The sequence below is a fragment of the Saccopteryx bilineata genome, chromosome 1 (assembly GCF_036850765.1).
Source record: "Saccopteryx bilineata isolate mSacBil1 chromosome 1, mSacBil1_pri_phased_curated, whole genome shotgun sequence".
NCBI lineage: Eukaryota > Metazoa > Chordata > Mammalia > Chiroptera > Emballonuridae > Saccopteryx > Saccopteryx bilineata.
Window position 1 is genome coordinate 16605982 of NC_089490.1, and position 20802 is coordinate 16626783.

Consider the following 20802-nt stretch of genomic DNA (forward strand, 5'->3'; position numbering starts at 1 on the left):
ACAGAGCCATCCCCAGCGCTCGGGCCATCTTTGCTCCAATGGAGCCTTGGCTGCGGGAGGGGACGAGAGAGACAGAGAGGAAAGCGCGGCGGAGGGGTGGAGAAGCAAATGGGCGCTTCTCCTGTGTGCCCTGGCCGGGAATCGAACCCGGGTCCTCCGCACGCTAGGCCGACGCTCTACCGCTGAGCCATCCGGCCAGGGCCTGGGGTGAGTGTTTTAAAGTAGAGCGTCTGTGCGCCGATAAGGAGAGTGTCTCCTCGGGGTCATTGGAGATCCGGGCACTGCAGCTGGTCCCTAGTGGGGTAAACGTGTGCAGAGCAGATGCGATCATGGGTCAGAGCCCAGGGTTCCTGCCGCCTGGCTCCAGGGGGGTAGGCCAGCCCAGCCACGCTGTGGGTGCTCACACAGTAGGGGGCACGTGCGGGCAAGGGTTTGCATGAGTTGCAGCAGGCACAAGCCTTTCACTTACACGCGATGTCCTCAGACAAGTAGTCTAGGTCCTTGTTGTCACGCTTCTCTCCCCAGACCTATATGGTGGTCACTCTTGGACTAAACCAGCTCCTCCCAAGACCCTTGCCGGCTCTATCTCCTGGCCCCCGGGAGAGGCTCTGATCCTCTCTGCTAACTAGAGTCCTCCCGTTCGGACCCGAAGTCCCAGGGAAAGGCCGTGTCTCCGGGGGAGCCGGGACTAACACCGGCCGGCTCACCTGGTGGCTGACAGCTGGGCTGAGCGAAACCCCCCGGCAGTCGAAGCAGAATGAACAGTGAAGAGCGATGATGATGATGTTGGGTGGAGATGGCGCTGAGGGTGGGGGAGGCAGGGGAGGGCCGTGGAGTGCTGGGCCGTGCTGTGTGGGGCTGAGAGATAAAACAGGGTCCCCAGAGAAGGCTTCCTTGCACAGGTGATAGGTGCATAGAGACCTGGAGAAGTGAAGACAGGCCGGGCAGACAGCTGGAGGGGCAGACTTCCGGGCAGGGGGAGGGCGAGGGTCGCGGCCCTGAGCACGAGCGAGCGAGCGTGTGTGAGGAGGCAGGGTGTCAGTGCAACTGGGGCAAGGTGAGCAAGGGGACAGCCACAGCGACAGGGACAGACGTGCAAGGAGGGGCAGACCGGGAGCCTTGCCAGCCCCTGGAAGAGCGCCGGGTTTGGTTCTGAGCGAGAAGAGTGACGTGATGGCGTTTGTGTTTTCAGCAGATTGCCCTGGGTACCGTGTTGAGCGCAGATTATTGGCTGTCCTTCCAGGGAGAAGCAGGGAGACTAATGAGGAGGCTGTTGCAGTAAGCCGGGTGACAGGTGATCGTAACTTGGACCAGAGTGGTGACATTAGAGATGATAAGTGGTTGGAGCCTGGGTATATTTTGAAGATAGACCCACTTCCTTGTCTTTGAGTTACCAAGAGTTACCAATTTGCTGGTCAGCAGCGAGGACTTGAATGTGTCAGCCTTGTACCAGGGGTGTGGTCACTTTATTGAAAAGACAGCTCAGGGTCCATCTCTTGCTGTCTTGTGTCCTCTGTTCTGCTTACTAGGCTCGGGGCTGTGAACCCAGCAGGCTGTGTGCCATGCATCCGGAGGGGTGTGTGACCTGGGGTCGGATATGCAGACCCAACTGTCCTCCAAACAGGTGCTCCTTTCTGCCCTCCGGAGGAAGCTGTGCCAAGAGCTAGATCTGGAGACAAGGCAGGACCTCACGGGGGTCCTCAGGTCCCAGGGATGGTCTTTGATTCAGTTTTATTTACTCTGATGTTGGGCATTACCGGGCACTTGGCCGGCCTGTTGATAAAGCCGATGTTCTGGTCTGCATTTGTCTGGTACTGTGTGTGGGTCCTTTTATTGCATTTGTGTCCTGACAGGGACAAGGGGTGAGTGATTGGCACCCGCCAATTCACCATAGTAACAAGATCTTAGATGTCATTTTTTGTTGTTTATTCAGTGAGAGGAGGGCAGATAGAGAGATAGACTCCCCTCATGCACCCTGACCGGGATCCACCCCACAAGCCCACTAGGGGGTGATACTCTGCCCATCTGGGGCATTGCAACCAAGCTCTTCTTAGTGCCTGAGGCAGAGGCCAGGGAGCCATCCTCAGTGCCTGGGGCCAACTCACTCCAATTGAGCCATGGTTGTAGGAGGGGAAGAAAGAGAAAGAGAGAGAGAGAGAGAGAGAGAAGGGGGAGGGGAGGAGTAGCAGATGGGTGCTTTTCCTGGGTGCCCTGAGCGGGAATCAAACCTGGAATATCCACACGCCGGGCTGAAGTTCTACCACTGAGCTAACCAGCCAGGGCTTGACATCATCATTTTAATGCACGCTAACTTTGAAGTTTTCATCTCTCCTTTTCTAACGCTCACGTAGTCCCACTATACTAACCACCAGGGAACAGAAGAAATGCAAACATGGCCATGCCCTTTAGGAATGACGAATTTATCAGCGCCCCTCCGGTGTCTTCATGCCTTCCCATTTGGGCTCCTGTGGTATATGCTAATGTGTCCCACGGAACTAGGTCCCTCCCCTGCTGAGCACTGTGAGGGCCCATGCCAGGTGTCTGCAGGGCTGGGGTGTAGCATCCTCACTGAGGTGTTACTCCGTATAAGCAGAGCACACGTATCTTGTCACAGATGGATTATTTCTCTTGGTTTTTGTGCTTTAAACACTGTTTTGTCTTTTTTTTTTAATTGAAGGTATTGGGGTGACATTGGTTAATAAAATTATACAGGTTTCATTCTAGAATACATCATCTGTATATTGTATTGTGTGTTCAGCACCCCAAGTCCCGTCTCCTTCTGTCACCATTTATCCCCCTCCACCCCCTTCTACCTCCCCCACCCCCTTCCCTCTGGTAGTCACCACACTGCTGTCCGTCTAAACACTGTGAATACTTAGCATTCTAACTGTGGGAGATTCAAATTTCTGTTCAAAGGACGTGCATTAACCTTGCCAATTTAAATTGTTAGAATTATCTCAAATTGTGTTAAAATGGAATCCTTCATTCCACAGACTCCTTGCCGCTCACAGAGGGAACAGGCTTGAGTGGCTGATGCTAACGCTTCGCGCATTTAAACTCTGAGGGAAAGGTGGCCAGTCTAAATTAGTGAGAAGGCCTGAATTCTAGATTTTTTTTAAATACAGCTTTAAACACTACATTTTAGACATATTTATGGGAACTTGAAATATAGGTATTCTGGGGATCACTTACTTTATTTAAAAAATAATTTTATAGAAAATATGTCCTTTCAGAATGCTTGAACGTTGATTTTCTTAAGTGCTTAATTTTTCCTCTGATAGCTTGGTGTCAGCATAAATTTGCCTCAGAAATCCTTGTTTCATACATAGTATTAAATGTACCTCAGTGCAGCTTTTATTCCGGTTATAATACCTTCTAGTTTAATGGGATCTGAATTAATTATGTTTTCCCACAATTTAAAAACCCTTTTCCAGGCCAATTTTGATGATCTATGGAGAAAGTTTGTTACATACTCATCTGGCGAACAACTTTTTGGATTGCCCGTGACTGACTATGAGGTTTTACACAAAGTCAGGTAAGTTTAGACATTTTATATGTTACATGCAAATAATTAAATACTGTCCGTTAGAAGAACTGTGTCATCATTAACTGTTATTAGGCAGAGATGAGCCTCCCATGGAACACTCCTAAATACTACCCCCCCCATTCTTGACTACTCCGGACCCATTGTATATGTAGCCTCCACATTCAAAAGCAATGTTCTGGAATGGGGGGAAATACAATGCAAAAATTGTGGTTATACATGGCCAAGGTTAGCCTGCACTTTATTTATTCTTTCACTATTTTTTTTTCTTTTTTCTTTCTTTTTTTTTGTGTTTTTCTGAAGCTGGAAACGGGGAGGCAGTCAGACAGACTCCCGCATGCACCCAACCGGGATCCACCCAGCACGCCCACCAGGGGGCGATGCTCTGCCCATCCAGGGCGTCGCTCTGTCACGACCAGAGCCATTCTAGTGCCTGGGGCAGAGGCCAAGGAGCCATCTCCAGCGCCTGGGCCATCTTTTGCTCCAGTGGAGCCTTGGCTGCGGGAGGGGAAGAGAGAGACAGAGAGGAAGGAGAGGGGGAGGAGTGGAGAAGCAGATGGGCGCCTCTCTTATGTGCCCTGGCCGGGAATCGAACCCGGGACTCCCGCACGCCAGGCTGACGCTCTACCACTGAGCCAACCGGCCAGGGCCCTTTCACTATTTTTGAATAGTGTCAACGATGGTGCAGAAGTACTGCCATTTTGGATAACTTCTGTTTATTTAAAGGGAAAGCCACCCTCAGTTCTCAGTCTCTTCTTACTGCATGCATGTATGCTACGTGCCCTTCCTAATTGGGCAGGATTAAAATTCATGGAGCGTGAAGGCCAGAGAACTTGATTGATTTTAAGCAGTGGTTCTAGAATTTAAACAAGTATATTTTAATAGGATTTTAAATATAATTTTCCTCAAAGGCAAAATTAAAACAGTGGTATTAGCTCATTAGGATCTCAACTTTAGGGAAGATCTTTGTGTTGACCTCTTTCAAAGTCATGGCATGAAACTGTCATGGCAAAATAGACCTGGAATTGTCCTGAGGATAAATTAATGCTTCAGCCATTTAGGGTAGATAGATAGATGGTTTGTATTCTTTTTCTAAAGTAGTCATTCCCCATGCTTAACTCCGTGACCAGTTGTGTTAGAATCGCTGAAGTCTGGTCCTTGACCCTGACTAACTAAATCAGAAGCTCTGGGACTGAGTCCTAGAAAGCTATGTTTTGTATAAACTCTCTAGGTAATACTCCATCTGAGACTCAGTGTTTTATTTGAACCCATAGTATTCTAAAAACAAATAATCATCCTTATTTTTCCATTTGGACCAATAGACTCTTTTTATTTTCATATTTTAAGTAATTTGTAAATAATTTACAGAAGTAAGAATGAACAGATGGTGAAAGGCAATTTTATTAGAAAATTTAGTAAGAACTGCACAGTGAAAACCTAAACTTTCGCTAAATGTCCTGGTTTTAAGATAAATATACATGAAATGCAGCCCGACTTTTGCATGCAGCCAGCTGCTCGCCAGCTGTCTTTGTGAACCTGGGGCGCACCGTCCTGTGGACTCTGATTCCTGATGTCAGATCCATCTCCAGTACTTCTAGCTCACCATTCCTTCCGATTGTCTTACACTTGCGTTGTTCAAACTCAGACACCCATCATTTTGTTGTGGAGAAGATCATTTTCTTTGCACTATAAATTCAAAAATCGTTACTTTGAGGTTTGAATGATCAATTCAATGAATTTTTTTCATATCTGTGTCATTTATTTTCTTTGAATACACATCTACCTTCAACATTTGTCTTCTGAAGGAATGTATCAAATAAAATGTAAACATAATAAATAATGAAACAACATTGTCACATCATTTTGGCAGAATGATACGGTCTATATACTAGTTGCAAAAAATACTGCATGGTGAAGCCCTTGCCTCTACTGAAATATATTGTTTATTCATAAGTCACTGACTTTAATAAAATTCATCTAGATTATCGTCATGTAAGCTAGTGATTTTCAACCAGTGTGCTATCAGAGACATGCTGGTTTTAAAACATGCAATGCCTGACTGTTCAGTCAGGGGCACTGACCTCTTCTTCCTGGGACTGTCAGATAAAAAGGTGGCAGGAGCCAACACAACAAACAAAGCCTTCCGATGTAAATGAATCAAAATTATACCTATTTTTTTGTCAGATGGGCAAAAAATATACTTTTTTGGTGTGCCACAGAATTTTAATAATTAGTATTTGAATGACACGAGATGAAAAGGGTTGAAAATCGCTGACCTGAAGACTCAGTCTGAGATCACACTCACACAGTTCGTTTCACTGTCATTCGGGTTTGATGCTGCTTTCTGTCTCTTTTCTGTTTAATACTTAGGAAGCACCTTCCTCTGTCAACTTTCTTCTTTGCTCTTTTAGGTTGAAAATGAGAAATTCTGAGTTCTTAATTATTTTAAATGAAGACTAAATAAATAAAAAATCAAAGATTATGAAATTGGTATCTCCAGAGTTCTTTTTACTTTTGTGCAAGATGATGCAATACTTTGGGTAACAGAAACCTGATGTGATTTTTTTTTTCATTATTGCATAATCCTTGCAGGAGATTTCATTGTTCTTCTTTCTTACAATATTAGTCATTTTTAGCACAGTTGGGAATACTCAGTAAAGACTATATTCAATAATTATTTCAATAGTGAAATAATTCCTAGGATGATAAATTAGAAAGTGTGAAACAAACAAACAGACAAAAAGTGGAAAAACAAGGTAACTAGGATTCCAGAATGTGTTTTAGATGTATAAAAGGGTTCAGTGAACCCAAATGGTGATTGGAAAATGAGTTTTAGCCCATTAAAAACACAAGCAGGATGAAGACAAGATGGCGATGGAGTAGGTAGACGTACCAACTTCCACCTCCCAAAACCAAAGTGGATTACAAACTAATTTTAAGAACCATCATCTGGAAAAACCAACTTTGGACTAAACTAAGAGGACTCTTCAACCAAGGAACACTGAAGAAACCACACTGAGACTGGTAGGAAAAGCAGAAACGTGGAGAGGGCTGCCCAGCTTCCCAGAGCGAATGGCAGCTGGGAGAGACTCGCGTGGTGGGAAGTGAGTTTAGCAGAGAAGGGAGGGTCCTGAGTCCCAGGAACAAAGCCCCAGCCTGCAACCCCAGAGCCTAGAAGAGGCATATGGACAGTATTTAGCTGGAAACAAGACAGGATACTGTTTGTGAAAAAGAGACTGATTCTCAGACCCAGGATTCTTCTTAAAGGGACCGCACAGAAAACTTCTCTCACAACCACCCACCTGGGGCTCCGGAGGATGGGGAGGGAGGAGAGGACCAGAGTAGCAGGAAGAGAGTGTAATCTAGGAGGCACAAGGAGAAACACTTTGAGGGACAGCCACCCTAACCCCTGGCACGAGTCACTCCCCAAATCTGAAGTGAATATTTCCCCTAGAAACAGCAATACCAGCAAAGGAAAGCAGGACACCAGCCAAACAAGCTCTACCGTGGTGCTCAGAGCAGAGTCGCTAAGAAGGAGGAAGCTTTTGGGACTACAGTAGTGAGTCTTAGGGTCTGAGCTGCAGCGCCCCCACCCACACGGCTGAGGGTTCGCCCAAGGGCAGTCAGTGGCAGCATGTGGAAGTGTGGTTCTGTCAGCAAGGGCAGAAGCCAGCTGGCCACCACTGAGGCCCAGATGTGAGCTCAGTCATGCCCGGTTGAGGAGGAAGGGACGTGAAAAAGTGGTCAAGCCCAGCTGCAGGCCGCCTGCAATCCAGCCTGCAAGGAGGGGAAGGGCAGGAGCCCTGGAAAGGGTGGAGACCCACCCTTGAGCAAGGGCGCAGGAGCACAGCCTTGCCCCGCCCGTGGCACTGAGGCTTGTGGCCTGACTTGGGAGCCGGCTCATCCCGTGGGGGTGGAACCAAAAGCCCAGAACAGGCAGAGTCCTGCTACTGAGCATGGGCATGCAGTCCCACCCAGCCTGTGGAGCCAAGGCTTACAGCTGTCCCACGAGCTGGCTCCTCCTGCAAGGGCAGGGCCAAAGCCCAGAATCAGGTGGAGACCCGCAGCTGAGCAAAGGTGCTCACCCCTGCCCTCAGGGCCAAGCATAACGCCACCCACGGGGGTAGGGTGAAGGCCAAGACCACCAAAGCTTGTACACCCTAGCACATGATCACAGCCACTCCCATGAAGGGGAGGCGGAAACTACAGCAACAGCCCCAGTGGGCAGGCACTGGCAATGCCCATACCTGAACGCCCTAAGCAGCAACAGCAGAAGGGGTGGCGGGCCTGCAGACAGACCACACCTAGGGAACACAGAGGCCACACCCAGTGGACTCCAGTGGCCAAAACCTTCTTTTACACAGACAAAATGAGAAGGCAGAGAAATGCAACACAAATGAATCAAGAGAAATCCCCAGAAAAGGACCTGAATGAGTCAGATATAACCAATTACCAGATGCAGAGTTTAAAATAACGATTGTTAGGATTCTCAAAGATATTAGAACAATAATAGATGGTCATTACAAACACCTAAATAAAGTGATAGCAAATATAAATAAGGACATTGAAATAATAAAAAAGAATAAGTCAGAAATGACAAATACAATATCAGAAATGAAGAACACAATGGGAGGAATTAAAAGTAGGATAGATGAAGCTGAGAATTGAATCAGTGACTTAGAGAACAAGATAAATAAAGGCACAGAAGCAGAGCATAAAAAAGAAAATAGACTCAGAAAGTCTGAGGAAACTAAGAGAGCTCTGTGACAACATGAAGAGAAATAACATCTGCATCATAGGGGTTCCTGAAGAAGAAGAGAAAGAACAAGGGATAGAGACTTTGTTCAAACATATCATAGCTGAAAACTTCCCTCAATTAAGGCAGGAAAACATCTCACAAGTTCAAGAAGCACAGAGAACTCTGTTAAAGAGAAACCCAAAGAAATATACACCAAGACACATCATAATTAAAATACCAAAACTAAGTGATAAAGAGAAAATATTAAAAGCTGCCAGAGAAAAAAAGACTATCACCTACAAAGGAGCCCCCATAAGGATGACTTCTGACTTCTCAACAGAAACACTTGAGCCCAGAAGGGAATGGCAAGAAATATTCAAAGTAATGCAGAACAAGAGCCTACAACCAAGACTACTTTATCCAGCAAGGCTATTGTTTAAAATTGAAGGAGAAATAAAAAGCTTTCCAGACAAAAAAAAAAAAAAAAAAAAAAAAAAACAACTCAAGGAATTCACTACAACCAAGCCTGCAAGAAATGCTTAAGGGGCCTGTTGTAAACAGATCAAAGGAGAAAAAGAATATAGCAAAAGAGGGAAACAGTTTTAAAGAATAAAATGGCAATAAACAATTACATATCAATAATAACCTTAAATGTAAATGGATTAAGTGATCCAATCAAAAGACATAGAGTAACTACTTGGATAAGAAAACAGGACCCATATGTATGCTGTCCACAAGAAACACACCTAAATCAAAAGATGCACATAGACTGAAGATAAAAGGATAGAAAAAAAAATATTTCATGCAAATGGAAATAAATAAAAAGCTGGGGTAGCAATACTTATATCAGACAAAATGGACTTTAAAACAAAGAGTATAGTAAGAGATAAAGAAGGTCACTACATAATGATAAAGGGAGCAATCCAACAGGAAGATATAACCATTATAAATATCTACACACCTAATATAAGAGCATCTAGATATATAAAGCAGATTTTGATGGATTTAAAGGGTGAGATCAACAGCAATACTATAATAGTAGGGGATTTCAATACCCCACTAACATCACTAGATAGATCCTCAAGAAAGAAAATTAACAAAGAAACAGCAGATTTAAAGGACATACGAGATCAACTCGATTTAATAGATATCTTCAGAACCTTTCACCCTAAAACAGCAGATTATACATTCTTTTCAAGTGCTCATGGTACATTCTCTAGGATAGAACACATATTAGGGCACAAAAGCGGTCTCAACAAATTTAAGAAGATTGAAATCATATCAAGCACTTTCTCTGATCACAATGGTGTGAAACTAGAAATCAACCACAACAGAAAAACTGAAAAATACTCAAACACATGGAAACTAAATAGCATGCTATTAAATAACAAATGGGTTAACAATGAGATCAAAGAAGAAATTAAAAAATTCCTAGAAACAAACGATAATGAGCATACATCAACTCAAAATTTATGGGACACAGCAAAAGCAGTCCTGAGAGGGAAGTTCATAACATTACAGGCATATCTCAAGAAGCTAGAAAAAGCTCAAATAAACAACTTGACCCTGCATCTAAAAGAACTAGAAAAAGAACAGCAAGTAAAGCCCAGAGGTAGTAGAAGGAAGGAAATAATAAAGATAAGAGCAGAAATAAATGACATAGAGGCTAAAGAAACAATACAGAGGATCAATAAAACCAGAAGCTGGTTCTTTGAAAAGGTAAACAAAGAACCTTTAACCAGACTCACCAAGAAAAAAAGAGGGAGGACTCAAATAAATAAAATTAGAAATGAGAGTGGAGAAATAACAACTGACACAACAGAAATACAAAATATTGTAAGAAAATATTATGAAGAACTGTACCCAAAAAAACTAGACAACCTACATGAAATGGACAAATTTCTTGAAACATATAATCTTCCAAAAATTAATCTGGAAGAATCAGAAAACCTAAACAGACCAATTACAATAAATGAGATTGAAACAGCTATCAAAAAACTCCCAAAAAAGAAAAGTTCTGGGCCTGATGGCTTCACAAGTGAATTCTACCAAATATTTAAAGAAGAACTAACTACTATCCTTCTCAAGCTATTTCAAAAAATTCAAGAGGAAGGAAGACTTCCAAGCACCTTTTATGAGGCAAACATAATTCTGATTCCAAAACCAGGCAAAGACAACACAAAGAAAGAAAACTATAGGCCAATATCCCTGATGAATATAGATGCTAAAATCCTCAACAAAATATTAGCAAACCGGATCCAACAATATATGGAAAAAATCATACACCATGTGGGATTTATTCTGGGGAGGCAAGGCTGGTACAATATTTGCAATCAATCAATGTGATTCATCACATAAACAAAAGGAAGGAGAAAAACCACATGATAATTTCAATAGATGCAGAAAAAGCATTTGATAAAATCCAGCACCCATTCATGATCAAAACTCTCAGCAAAGTGGGAATACAGGGAACATATCTCAACATGATAAAGGCCATCTATGACAAACCCACAGCCAACATCATACTCAATGAGCCAAAAATTAAAAGCAATCCCCTTAAGATCTGGAACAAGGCAGGGGTGCCCCCTTTCACCACTCTTATTCAACATAGTTCTGAAAGTCCTAGCCACAGCAATCAGACAAGAAGAAGAAATAAAAAGCATCCAAATTGCAAAAGAAGAAGTAAAACTATCATTATTTGCAGATGATATGATATTGTATATAGAAAACCCTAAAGTCTCAGTCAAAAAACTACTAGACCTGATAAATGAATTCAGCAAGGTGGCAGGAACTAACATTAATACTCAGAAATCAGAGGCATTTTTATACACTAACAATGAACTGTCAGAAAGAGAAATTAAGAAAGCAATCCCCTTTACCATTGCAACCAAAAAAATAAAGTACCTAGGAATAAATTTAACCAGGGAGATTAAAGACTTGCACTCAGAAAATTATAAAACATTGAGAAAAGAAATCAGGGAAGATACAAACAAGTGGAAGCATATACCGTGCTCATGGTTAGGAAGAATAAACATCATTAAAATGTCTATATTACCCAAAGCAATTTATAAATTCAATGCAATACCGATTAAAATACTAATGACTTACCTCAAAGATATAGAACACATATTCCAAAAATTTATATGGAACCAAAAGAGAACACGAATAGCTTCAGCAATCTTGAAAAGGAAGAATAAAGTGGGAGGTATCACACTTCCGGATATCAAGTTATACTATAAGGCCATTGTACTCAAAACAGCCTGGTACTGGCATAAGAGCAGGCATACAGATCAATGGAACAGAATTGATAACCCAGAAATAAACCCACACTTTTATGTACAACTGATATTTGACAAGGAGGTAAGAGCATACATTGGAGTAAAGACAGCCTCTTCAACAAATGGTGTTGGGAAAATTGGACAGCTACCTGCAAAAAAATGAAACTAGACCACCAACTTACACCATTCATAAAAATAAACTCAAAATGGATAAAAGACTTAAATGTAAGCCGTAAAACCATAAGCATCTTAGAAGAAAACATAGGCAGTAAGCTCTCTGACATCTCTCACAGCAATATATGTATATTTGCCGATTTATCTCCACGGGCAAGTGAAATAAAAGACAGGATAAACAAATGGGACTATATCAAACTAAAAAGCTTCTGCACAGCTAAAGACAATAAGAACAGAATAAAAAGACAAACTACACAATGGGAGAATATATTTGACAATACCTCTGATAAAGGGTTAATAACCAAAATTTATAAAGAACTTGTAAAACTCAATGCCAGGAAGACAAACAATCCAATCAAAAATGGGCAAAAGAAATGAATAGACACTTCTCCAAAGAGGACATACAGATGGCCAATAGGCATATGAAAAGATGCTCAACATCACTAATCATCAGAGAAATGCATATTAAAACCACAATGAGATATCACCTCACACCAGTCAGAATGGTGCTCATCAACAAAACAACACAGAATAAGTGCTGGCGAGGATGTGGAGAAAAGCAAACCCTCCTGCACTGCTGGTGGGAATGCAGACTGGTGCAGCCACTGTGGAAAACAGTATGGAGATTCCTCAAAAAATTAAAAATCGAACTGCCTTTTGACCCAGCTATACCACTTTTAGGAATATACCCCAAGAACACCATAGCACTGTTTGAAAAGAAGAAATGCACCCCCATGTTTATGGCAGCATTGTTCACAATAGTGAAGATATGGAAACAGCCCAAGTGTCTGTCAGTGGATTAAAAAGCTATGGTACATATATACTATGGAATACTACTCAGCCATAATAAATGATGACATCGGGTCATTTACAACAACATGGATGGACCTTGATAACATTATACTGAGCGAAATAAGTAAATCAGAAAAAACTAAGAACTATATGATTCCATACATAGGTGGGACATAAAAATGAGACTCAGAGACATGGACAAGAGTGTGGGGGTTATGGGGTGTGGGGGAGGAGAGGGATGGGTTGGGGGAGGGGAGGGGCACAAAGAAAACCAGTTAGAAGGTGATGGAAGACAATTGGACTTTGGGTGATGGGAATGCAGCATAATCAAATGTCAAAATAATCTAGATATGTTTTCTCTGAACATATGTACCCTGATTTATCAATGTCACCCCATTAAAATTAATAAAAAAGAAAAAGAAAAAAAGCACAAGCAAAAGTTAGCTTTGGTGCATTATCTTCTATATAAATAAAAATGTAAATGTTTGTTCAAAATCTTAAATCTCTGAAAGTTCTTCACCAATTGCTTTGAAATTTTGACACAACGTTGCATTCGAATTCATGCATTTTATATACCTACAAATATGCACATGATTTTATATGCCTATTATTATATAGATGTCACACCTGTGACAGGTAAAAATATGGTTTTTTTGAAAAACAGCGCCATCTGTTGGATGTAAAAGCAACACATGCTATACTAAATATTTTACGATTATATGTTGCTTGTTCTAGAGTTGGCAAACCAGACAATCTCTATTTATCTCCACAGTCATGGAACAACAAAAAATGTTATATACCTACAAGCATTGTGAAATTAAACATATTAGAAACATGTGCTTTTTCTTTTCTTTCTTTTCCATTTAACCAGAGTGAGCCACAGCAACACTTGGCCTGGTATAGCTAGTCTATAATAAATAATATCAGTTGTGAACATTAATCCTTACAGATATGGTTACTCAAGAAATAAACTCAAAAACTAAAATTGGGTCCATTGGCTCCCCTCATTGTATGCTAATGGTTGAGGAATTTCTGACAGAATCCACAAACATGAGTGATTGGTCAATTTTTGGTGTTTGACACAATCAAGACTTTTTCTTTACATGGACCTGGGATCCCTTCTTTTATTCTTGCTTTGGATATAACTTCGTTTGGGCACGTGAGGGGAAAACTTTTGATAGGAAAGTGATATTTAATGTCAGACTTAAGGGCAGACATTCTTATAAAAATTCAGATTGCATCTGAAAGAAAAAAATCAAATAAAATCTTAGCCTTGGCTTTGACGTCATGATCAAGTTTTTTGATCACATTGTTTGCAATGACTGGTATGGCAATGATAATCAAACAATTTATTAATGTCAGGCCATAGTATGATTTGGAATATTTCAGAGCTGTGCACTTGACCTAATTTATGGAGCTTTTAATAAAGTCTTTGCAAACTGACAAGGTTGTTTGTATGCATGTTGGTATCTATAAGATTTCATACACATAGTGTATGAAGTATTTGGATGAATTCTGCTTATCGAATAATGAAATTTATCTTTAATATGTATGTTATGTAATGACTTAATTATTTGGTTTCCCAGAAAGGAACTCAACTTGCTGCAGAAGCTATACGGACTGTATGACACTGTAATGGGCAACATTAGTGGTTATTATGAAATACTTTGGGGAGACGTAGACATTGAAAAAATTAATGCAGAGCTGCAGGAATTTCAAAACAGGTGAGTTTCAGTTAAATTAGGCTTACATTTTTACAGCGCTCTGGTCTTAGAATTCTCTGGGTAGTTAATAAATGAATTAATCCTCTGTTACATTGCTGTAAATGTATAACACCTTCTTCAAAGAGATATGTAGATGAAATCATCTTTTCTTTTTTTCTGGAAGATGTCGTAAACTTCCAAAGGGACTTAAAGACTGGCAAGCTTTTTTGGATCTGAAAAAAAGAATTGACGATTTCAGTGAGTCCTGTCCTCTACTCGAAATGATGACCAATAAGGCCATGAAACAGAGACACTGGGACCGCATCTCTGAGTTGACCGGAACCCCATTTGATATAGAATCTGATTCTTTTTGTCTTAGAAATATTATGGAGGCACCACTCCTTAAAAATAAGGATGACATTGAGGTACGTAAAATTATAAGATAGTTTATTAAAGAAAATCTTACTTTTCTTTTATGGAAATTACACAAAATGATACAAACAGACATTTGTACTCAAGGTCATGCTAATTGCCTCATATGATGCACCCTCAAATTTTGGAATGATTCTGAATATCTCTCGGTTTTGCAAAATAATGCTATTTAACTCAAGGAGAAAATACGATTATTTGAAATATACTAGTTTTGGAGCACCTCAATATATCCTTCTTATACCTTAACTACACTTCCATTTTTAAAAAATATGTTTATTTCTATATTGTGTTCTTGGTGAATTCCTCAAAACATTTTCCAAATTTCTTTTTCTTTCTTTTTTTTTAGGTGAGAGGAGAGGAGATAGGGAGGCAGACTTCTGCATGCGCCCTGACTGGGATCTACTGGCAACCCTATCTGGGACTATTGCTTGAGTACTGAGCTATTTTTAGCACCTGAAGCCAATGTGCTCCAACTGAGCTATCCTTGGCACCCAGGGCTATGCTCGAACCAATAGAGCCACTGGCTGTGGGAGGGAAAGAAGGAGAGAAAGGGGAGAGGAAGGGGTTAAGAAGCAGATGGTCACTTTTCCTGGGTGCCCTCACCTGGAATTGAGCCCAGGCAGTCCATTCGCCGGGCTGGCTCTCTATTCACTGAGCCACCATCCAGGGCCTTGGTTTGATTTTTCTTTCTCTGTCTGACTTATTTCACTTAGCATAACACCCTCTAGGTCCATTCATGTTGTTGCAAATGGCAAGATTTCATTCTTTTTATTACTGTGTGATATTCCATTTAAAATACATAAAACTTATCTTTTTCATTCTTTCATCTATTGATGAACACCTAGGTTACTTCCATACCATGACTATGGCAAGTAATGCTACAGCGAACATGCTCATATCTTTTCAAATTAGTGTGCTTGTTAGTTTATTGGAGAAAAAATTGCAGAAGTGGAATTGCTGGGGCGTATGATAGATCTTTGGTTTGTTGAGGAGTCGTCGTACTGTTTCCCACAGTGGCTGCTGCGAACGCCGTTCTTCCAGCAGTGCACAGGGGCCGTGAGAGCCGTTCTACTGGGCTGAGGTGGTGTCTCATTGTCTTTGTTATTCTCTTGCTTTTCGATAGCATGCTTTGTATATACCTATTAAGTCTATCTGACCTAATGTGTTGTTTAGGGCCAATGTTTCCTTATGGATTTTCTGTCTGTGTGGTGTATCCGTTGAGGAAGTGGGGTATTAAAGCCCCATACTATTATGGTTTTGCTGTCTCTTTCTTCCTTTAGGTCTGCTAATATTTGCTTTATATATGGGTGCTCCCCTCTTGGGTGCATAAATATTTACAAATGCTCTGTCTTCTATTGGTGTGACCCCCTAGTGACCTTTTTGTCTCTTATTATAGTCTGTGTTGTCTGATATAAGTATAGTTACTCCAGTTTTGTGTTTTGTCTCCCTCGCCTTATTTTAGCAACATATATATGCCAAATTTTTGTTTTCAAAGAATTTTTATCTGTTTAATAAATGTCACTGAAACACTGTTGAAAGAAACAAAAGAAAAAACTTTGGTGATCATCGAATTCTTATTAGTAGGTTTTTACACTTAAGAATAGCGCCATCCATAGGCTGTGCTTTGAAAACTTTAGTTTATAATTCCAAGGAATTCTAGGACTTGGTTATTAACTACCGGTACCCCAGACCCTCTGTGCCGTCTTCACAAGATGCATCCTTTGCTCCGTCCCACAGGCCTTGCTATTAGCCAAGCCCAATTCCCACCGTTACTGGATCCACTTCCTCTAAAGGACGTCTTCACCTTGCCATGGACTGTCCCCTCCTCCCCCGGGACCCTCCGTTGGAATCCCACTCACTCAGCGGCTTCCTCCTCGGGGAAGCCTTTCCTCCCCTCCTCACTGCAGGCGGAAGTTGTTCCTCCCTCTTCAGAATTCATAACAGTTTATACGGCTCTTGTGACACTTATCACAAACTAAATTTTATTATAGCTACTTGCGGCCTTAGATTTTTTTCCATCACTGGGATCCTAAGTATGAAAATAAATTGAGGCACAGTGGGGAAAGTAGCTTACTTTTGTTTCTGCTTGTGAGACTTTCCTATCAAGGACTCTCAGGCCAAACCATAAGACCCATCAGATAAAAATGGAATTGACTTTTCAGCAAATGAGATGTTTGTATTAGGGCCAGAACAGACAGGAATTTAGATCGCAGTGTTTATAAGTTACTTCAAAGAGTTCAGAAGACTCTCCCATATGTTCTCATCTGTTTCTCATAGCAGGCTGCTGAGACAGAACAGCTGGGATTATCTCCACTTTGGCCAAAAAATAAAAATAAAAAATCCAATTAAAATGTCATCAAGAAAAATGATGACTGAAGTTCCATTATCCCTTGTATGCAGTACAGTTAGTCAAAGTCTCAGAAGCTCCTTGTTTGAACTTGCAACACCCTGATCCTGAGCCTAGGTTTTCTTGGCCGTAAAAATGACTAAATGGCTTCTAGGCCCAGGCTCAAAGATGATACGGTTTTACAGTGCGCTTAATTTGTAACGGAGAACGTCGTGACGTGTTCTTGTGATCTCCCTGCGCAGGACATCTGCATATCTGCCATCAAGGAGAAGGATATCGAAGCCAAGCTGGCTCTGGTGATTGATAACTGGACCAACCAGAACCTGAGTTTCGCGGCGTTTAAGGGGAAAGGCGAGCTCCTGCTGAAAGGGAGCGAGTCCGGGGAAATCATCACCTTGATGGAGGACAGCCTGATGATCCTCGGCTCCTTACTGAGCAACAGGTGATGTTGTCACTCGTGGGGGTGGTTCTATTTTGGTATTGGGGGTTGATCCTCGGCTCCTTACTGAGCAACAGGTGATGTTGTCACTCGTGGGGCAGGTTGTACTTTGGTATTGGGGGTTGATCCTCGGCTCCTTACTGAGCAACAGGTAGTGTTGTCACTCGCGGGGGAGGTTGTACTTTGGTATTGGGGGTTGATCCTCGGCTCCTTACTGAGCAACAGGTAGTGTTGTCACTCGCGGAGGAGGTTGTACTTTGGTATTGGGGGTTGATCCTCGACTCCTTACTGAGCAACAGGTAGTGTTGTCACTCGCGGGGGAGGTTCTATTTTGGTATTGGGGGTTGATCCTCGGCTCCTTACTGAGCAACAGGTGAAGTTGTCACTCGCGGGGGAGGTTCTATTTTGGTATTGGGGGTTATCAAACACTGGGCGAAGCCCAGCTTTGCAGTTGCAGTAGAACGTGAGGTTCTGACCTGAAGTGCTGACTCTCGTCTGTCCCTTTGCGAACTACCTTTCCCCCACTAATCATGGCCTCCCTCTCCCTTTCACGAGACTCATCTCCCCTTCCTGTTTTTTCTGGTGGTCCCCATAATTAGTCCCCCTCAGACTAGCAGCTTATCTCCTGAACACCTCGATTTCCCCCCTCCCCAAGATGACCTCTTCATTTTATTTTTTCTCTTCCATTGCTCTGATTTGTCACCATTGCCCTTCTTGGCTAAACCCGCTCAAGTATCCACCCAATGGCCCAGGAGAGGCATGCTGGCCACTCATGAAAGGAATGGACCATGAGGGGTTGGCACTTAAAATTTGCATTTTTTAATGGTGAAACACGCCCACATCTGTGCCGGGTCCTCTGTGGCCTGAATGAGGCCACCTGTCCTTCACTGGGCTCCTGCACCAGCTCCACGGTGCCTGTGATTTCATGCTGCTGTAGGAAGTCTCAGTGGACTCAGGTTAAGTTTACTGTCAGCTCTATTCCCCTGGCTGGCTGTGTAGTGGTTATCAACTGTTCTTCACCCGAACACACCTAGGAAATACGCTACAGCCCCATCATTAACAGAGGTCAGTGTACAGGGTGCACGGGGGTTCTAACTCCCCTTCTCCAGGTTGGGGTCACTAGTTAATGAAGGTCATGCTGCATGACCTCTGGCCCCAGAGGTAGTCTTGTGTTTGGATGATGTGCATTGATCCACACAGTTCCTAGTCCAGGGAGCCGTGGAGTTAAGATCTGAAAGTGCGGCCTCTGCTTTCAGGGTATCTGAATAACCCGAGCAAAGGTGACTGTATGATATTCGGTGGTTCTGAGACTTCATGGGCTACTACTTCCCCATAGTTCACTGCAGATTTTGCCATTCTGATTTTCTGGGTGATAATCTCTTGAAGAAGAATGGCAGCTTAACCTGAACAGTGTCTATGGCCAAGGAATTCAGGATTTGAGGGCATTTAAAAACATTTTTCTTATATACTTAACTTGCATGTAACCTGATTAATATAGAACCTATTTGTACTACTAGTAAACTCATTGTTGAGGGCCCTGCTAAAGAGTTTAAAGATATCTAAGAAGTCACCACGTTCTGGAAGAATCTCCTCTTAGAGAATTTTGCAACACTAGCAGATCTAGAAAGCCTTTTCCAGGGCTCATCACAGACGGCTCTTGTAGCAGGCAGGGACTTTTGTACCTCTCGGGCTCCCTAGATGACTCGAGAAGGAAACTGTGTATCTCCGTGGGCGAGACTTGACTTTAGATATTGCCTGGACTGTGTGGTAATATCTTTTCCTGTGGATCCCTGATTTCATGGGGCTCCATGGGTGTTCCTGTTAGTCCTACAGGTTCTTCCATGCACAGTGGTGCAATGTGGGTGCTTGGCCAAAGGGCAGAAACTGGTGAAACTGGTAATGCTGGATTTTATTTCTCCCTTCATGTTGGGAACTTATATATCATCAGAGATAACTCTTTTTCCCCTCTGGGTAGGACCATTTTTGGCCCCAACTATCTAGATGCATCAACTCCCTGAAACGCCCATTCATGTGATTTGAGTGTGCATTGCTTGATTTTGAAGGTGCTTTTGGTATGTTGCTGCCTTTTAGCTATATATAGGCCAGTGGCCAGATGGACAATTTATAAGGGGTGTTGAGGAAAATGCCTCTTATTGCCTGAACAGCTTACCCACCTGCTGGGATCAATTTTTGCACAACTCCTTTATCTGTCTATGGATAACAGGACGCCCAGGGAAGTTGTGCGTTGCACTGAGGCATCACACTCTTACAGAAGAACTCCATTTTGTAGGTGAGCACCTTCAAATCATTCTGTCCTGAATCAAGGAGAGTTTTAAGACCATGGGCAGCATGCACTACTCACTAAGACATGCCACTAGACCACATCAGAACTACTTGACATCGCCACAAGCAGAAGTCAGCTTCTTAGTCCAACTGTAGGTAACTGGGTCTTTATCAGGTCGCTGTCCATCACTTCCTCCGTGGCATCACCTTTTTTTTTTTTTTTTTTTTTTGTATTTTTCTGAAGCTGGATACGGGGAGACAGTCAGACAGACTCCCGCATGTGCCCGACCGGGATCCACCCGGCACGCCCACCAGGGGGCGATGCTCTGCCCATCCGGGGCATCGCTCTGTCGTGACCAGAGCCACTCTAGCACCTGGGGCAGAGGCCAAGGAGCCATCCCCAGCGCCTGGGCCATCTTTTGCTTCAATGGAGCCTCGGCTGCGGGAGGGGAAGAGAGAGACAGAGAGGAAGGAGAGGGGGAGGGGTGGAGAAGCAGATGGGCGCCTCTCCTGTGTGCCCTGGCCAGGAATCGAACCCGGGACTTCTGCACGCCAGGCCGACGCTCTACCACTGAGCCAATCGGCCAATGCTTGTGACATCACCTTTACCTGCGTCTTCCCCGTCTGTATTACCTCATAAACCCTCCCACTAGGCCTGATGGCCATCAACTAGGCACCGTGCTGGTTTGGGGTGTTTGTCTTGGATCTCCAGCACTGTACACTCTAGGCACAGTGCCTGGAGCAAATAGCAGTCTGCGGGCAGAAAGAGCACACTTGCAAGTGGACATCAGACCTCAAGCTTGGCCCTGGCTCTGTCATAATAGTTCCATATACCAGTAACAAGTAGTGTCCTAGGTGTTCTTCTCATAGGGGGTCCCTACTTAGACTTGGTTCACCAAGGGCTTGGAGAACAGTTTGGTTCCTTGTTTCCCCTTGATTCCCAGAGGGAACCAGCACAATTCTGTTTCCAGACGTCTGTGGCATAAAACTTGGCCCATTTTCCTATTGATTGACTGACACGTGGGAACAATAAGTAAAATCACTGTACGAGTCTTATTGACAAAAAAGCAAA

At 42.9% G+C, this 20802-nt stretch overlaps 1 protein-coding gene across 1 annotated transcript in view; it reads left to right on the top strand.

Moving 5' to 3' along the window:
* The window catches only part of DNAH8 (dynein axonemal heavy chain 8), a 297942-nt gene that overhangs the window by 78901 nt on the left and 198239 nt on the right, over nt 1-20802 (top strand). Inside the window, exons 29-32 of the mRNA XM_066252925.1 lie at nt 3435-3535; nt 14113-14250; nt 14414-14654; nt 17251-17450. Coding sequence (XP_066109022.1) covers nt 3435-3535; nt 14113-14250; nt 14414-14654; nt 17251-17450 — 680 coding nt within the window. The remainder of the gene's footprint in view (nt 1-3434; nt 3536-14112; nt 14251-14413; nt 14655-17250; nt 17451-20802) is intronic.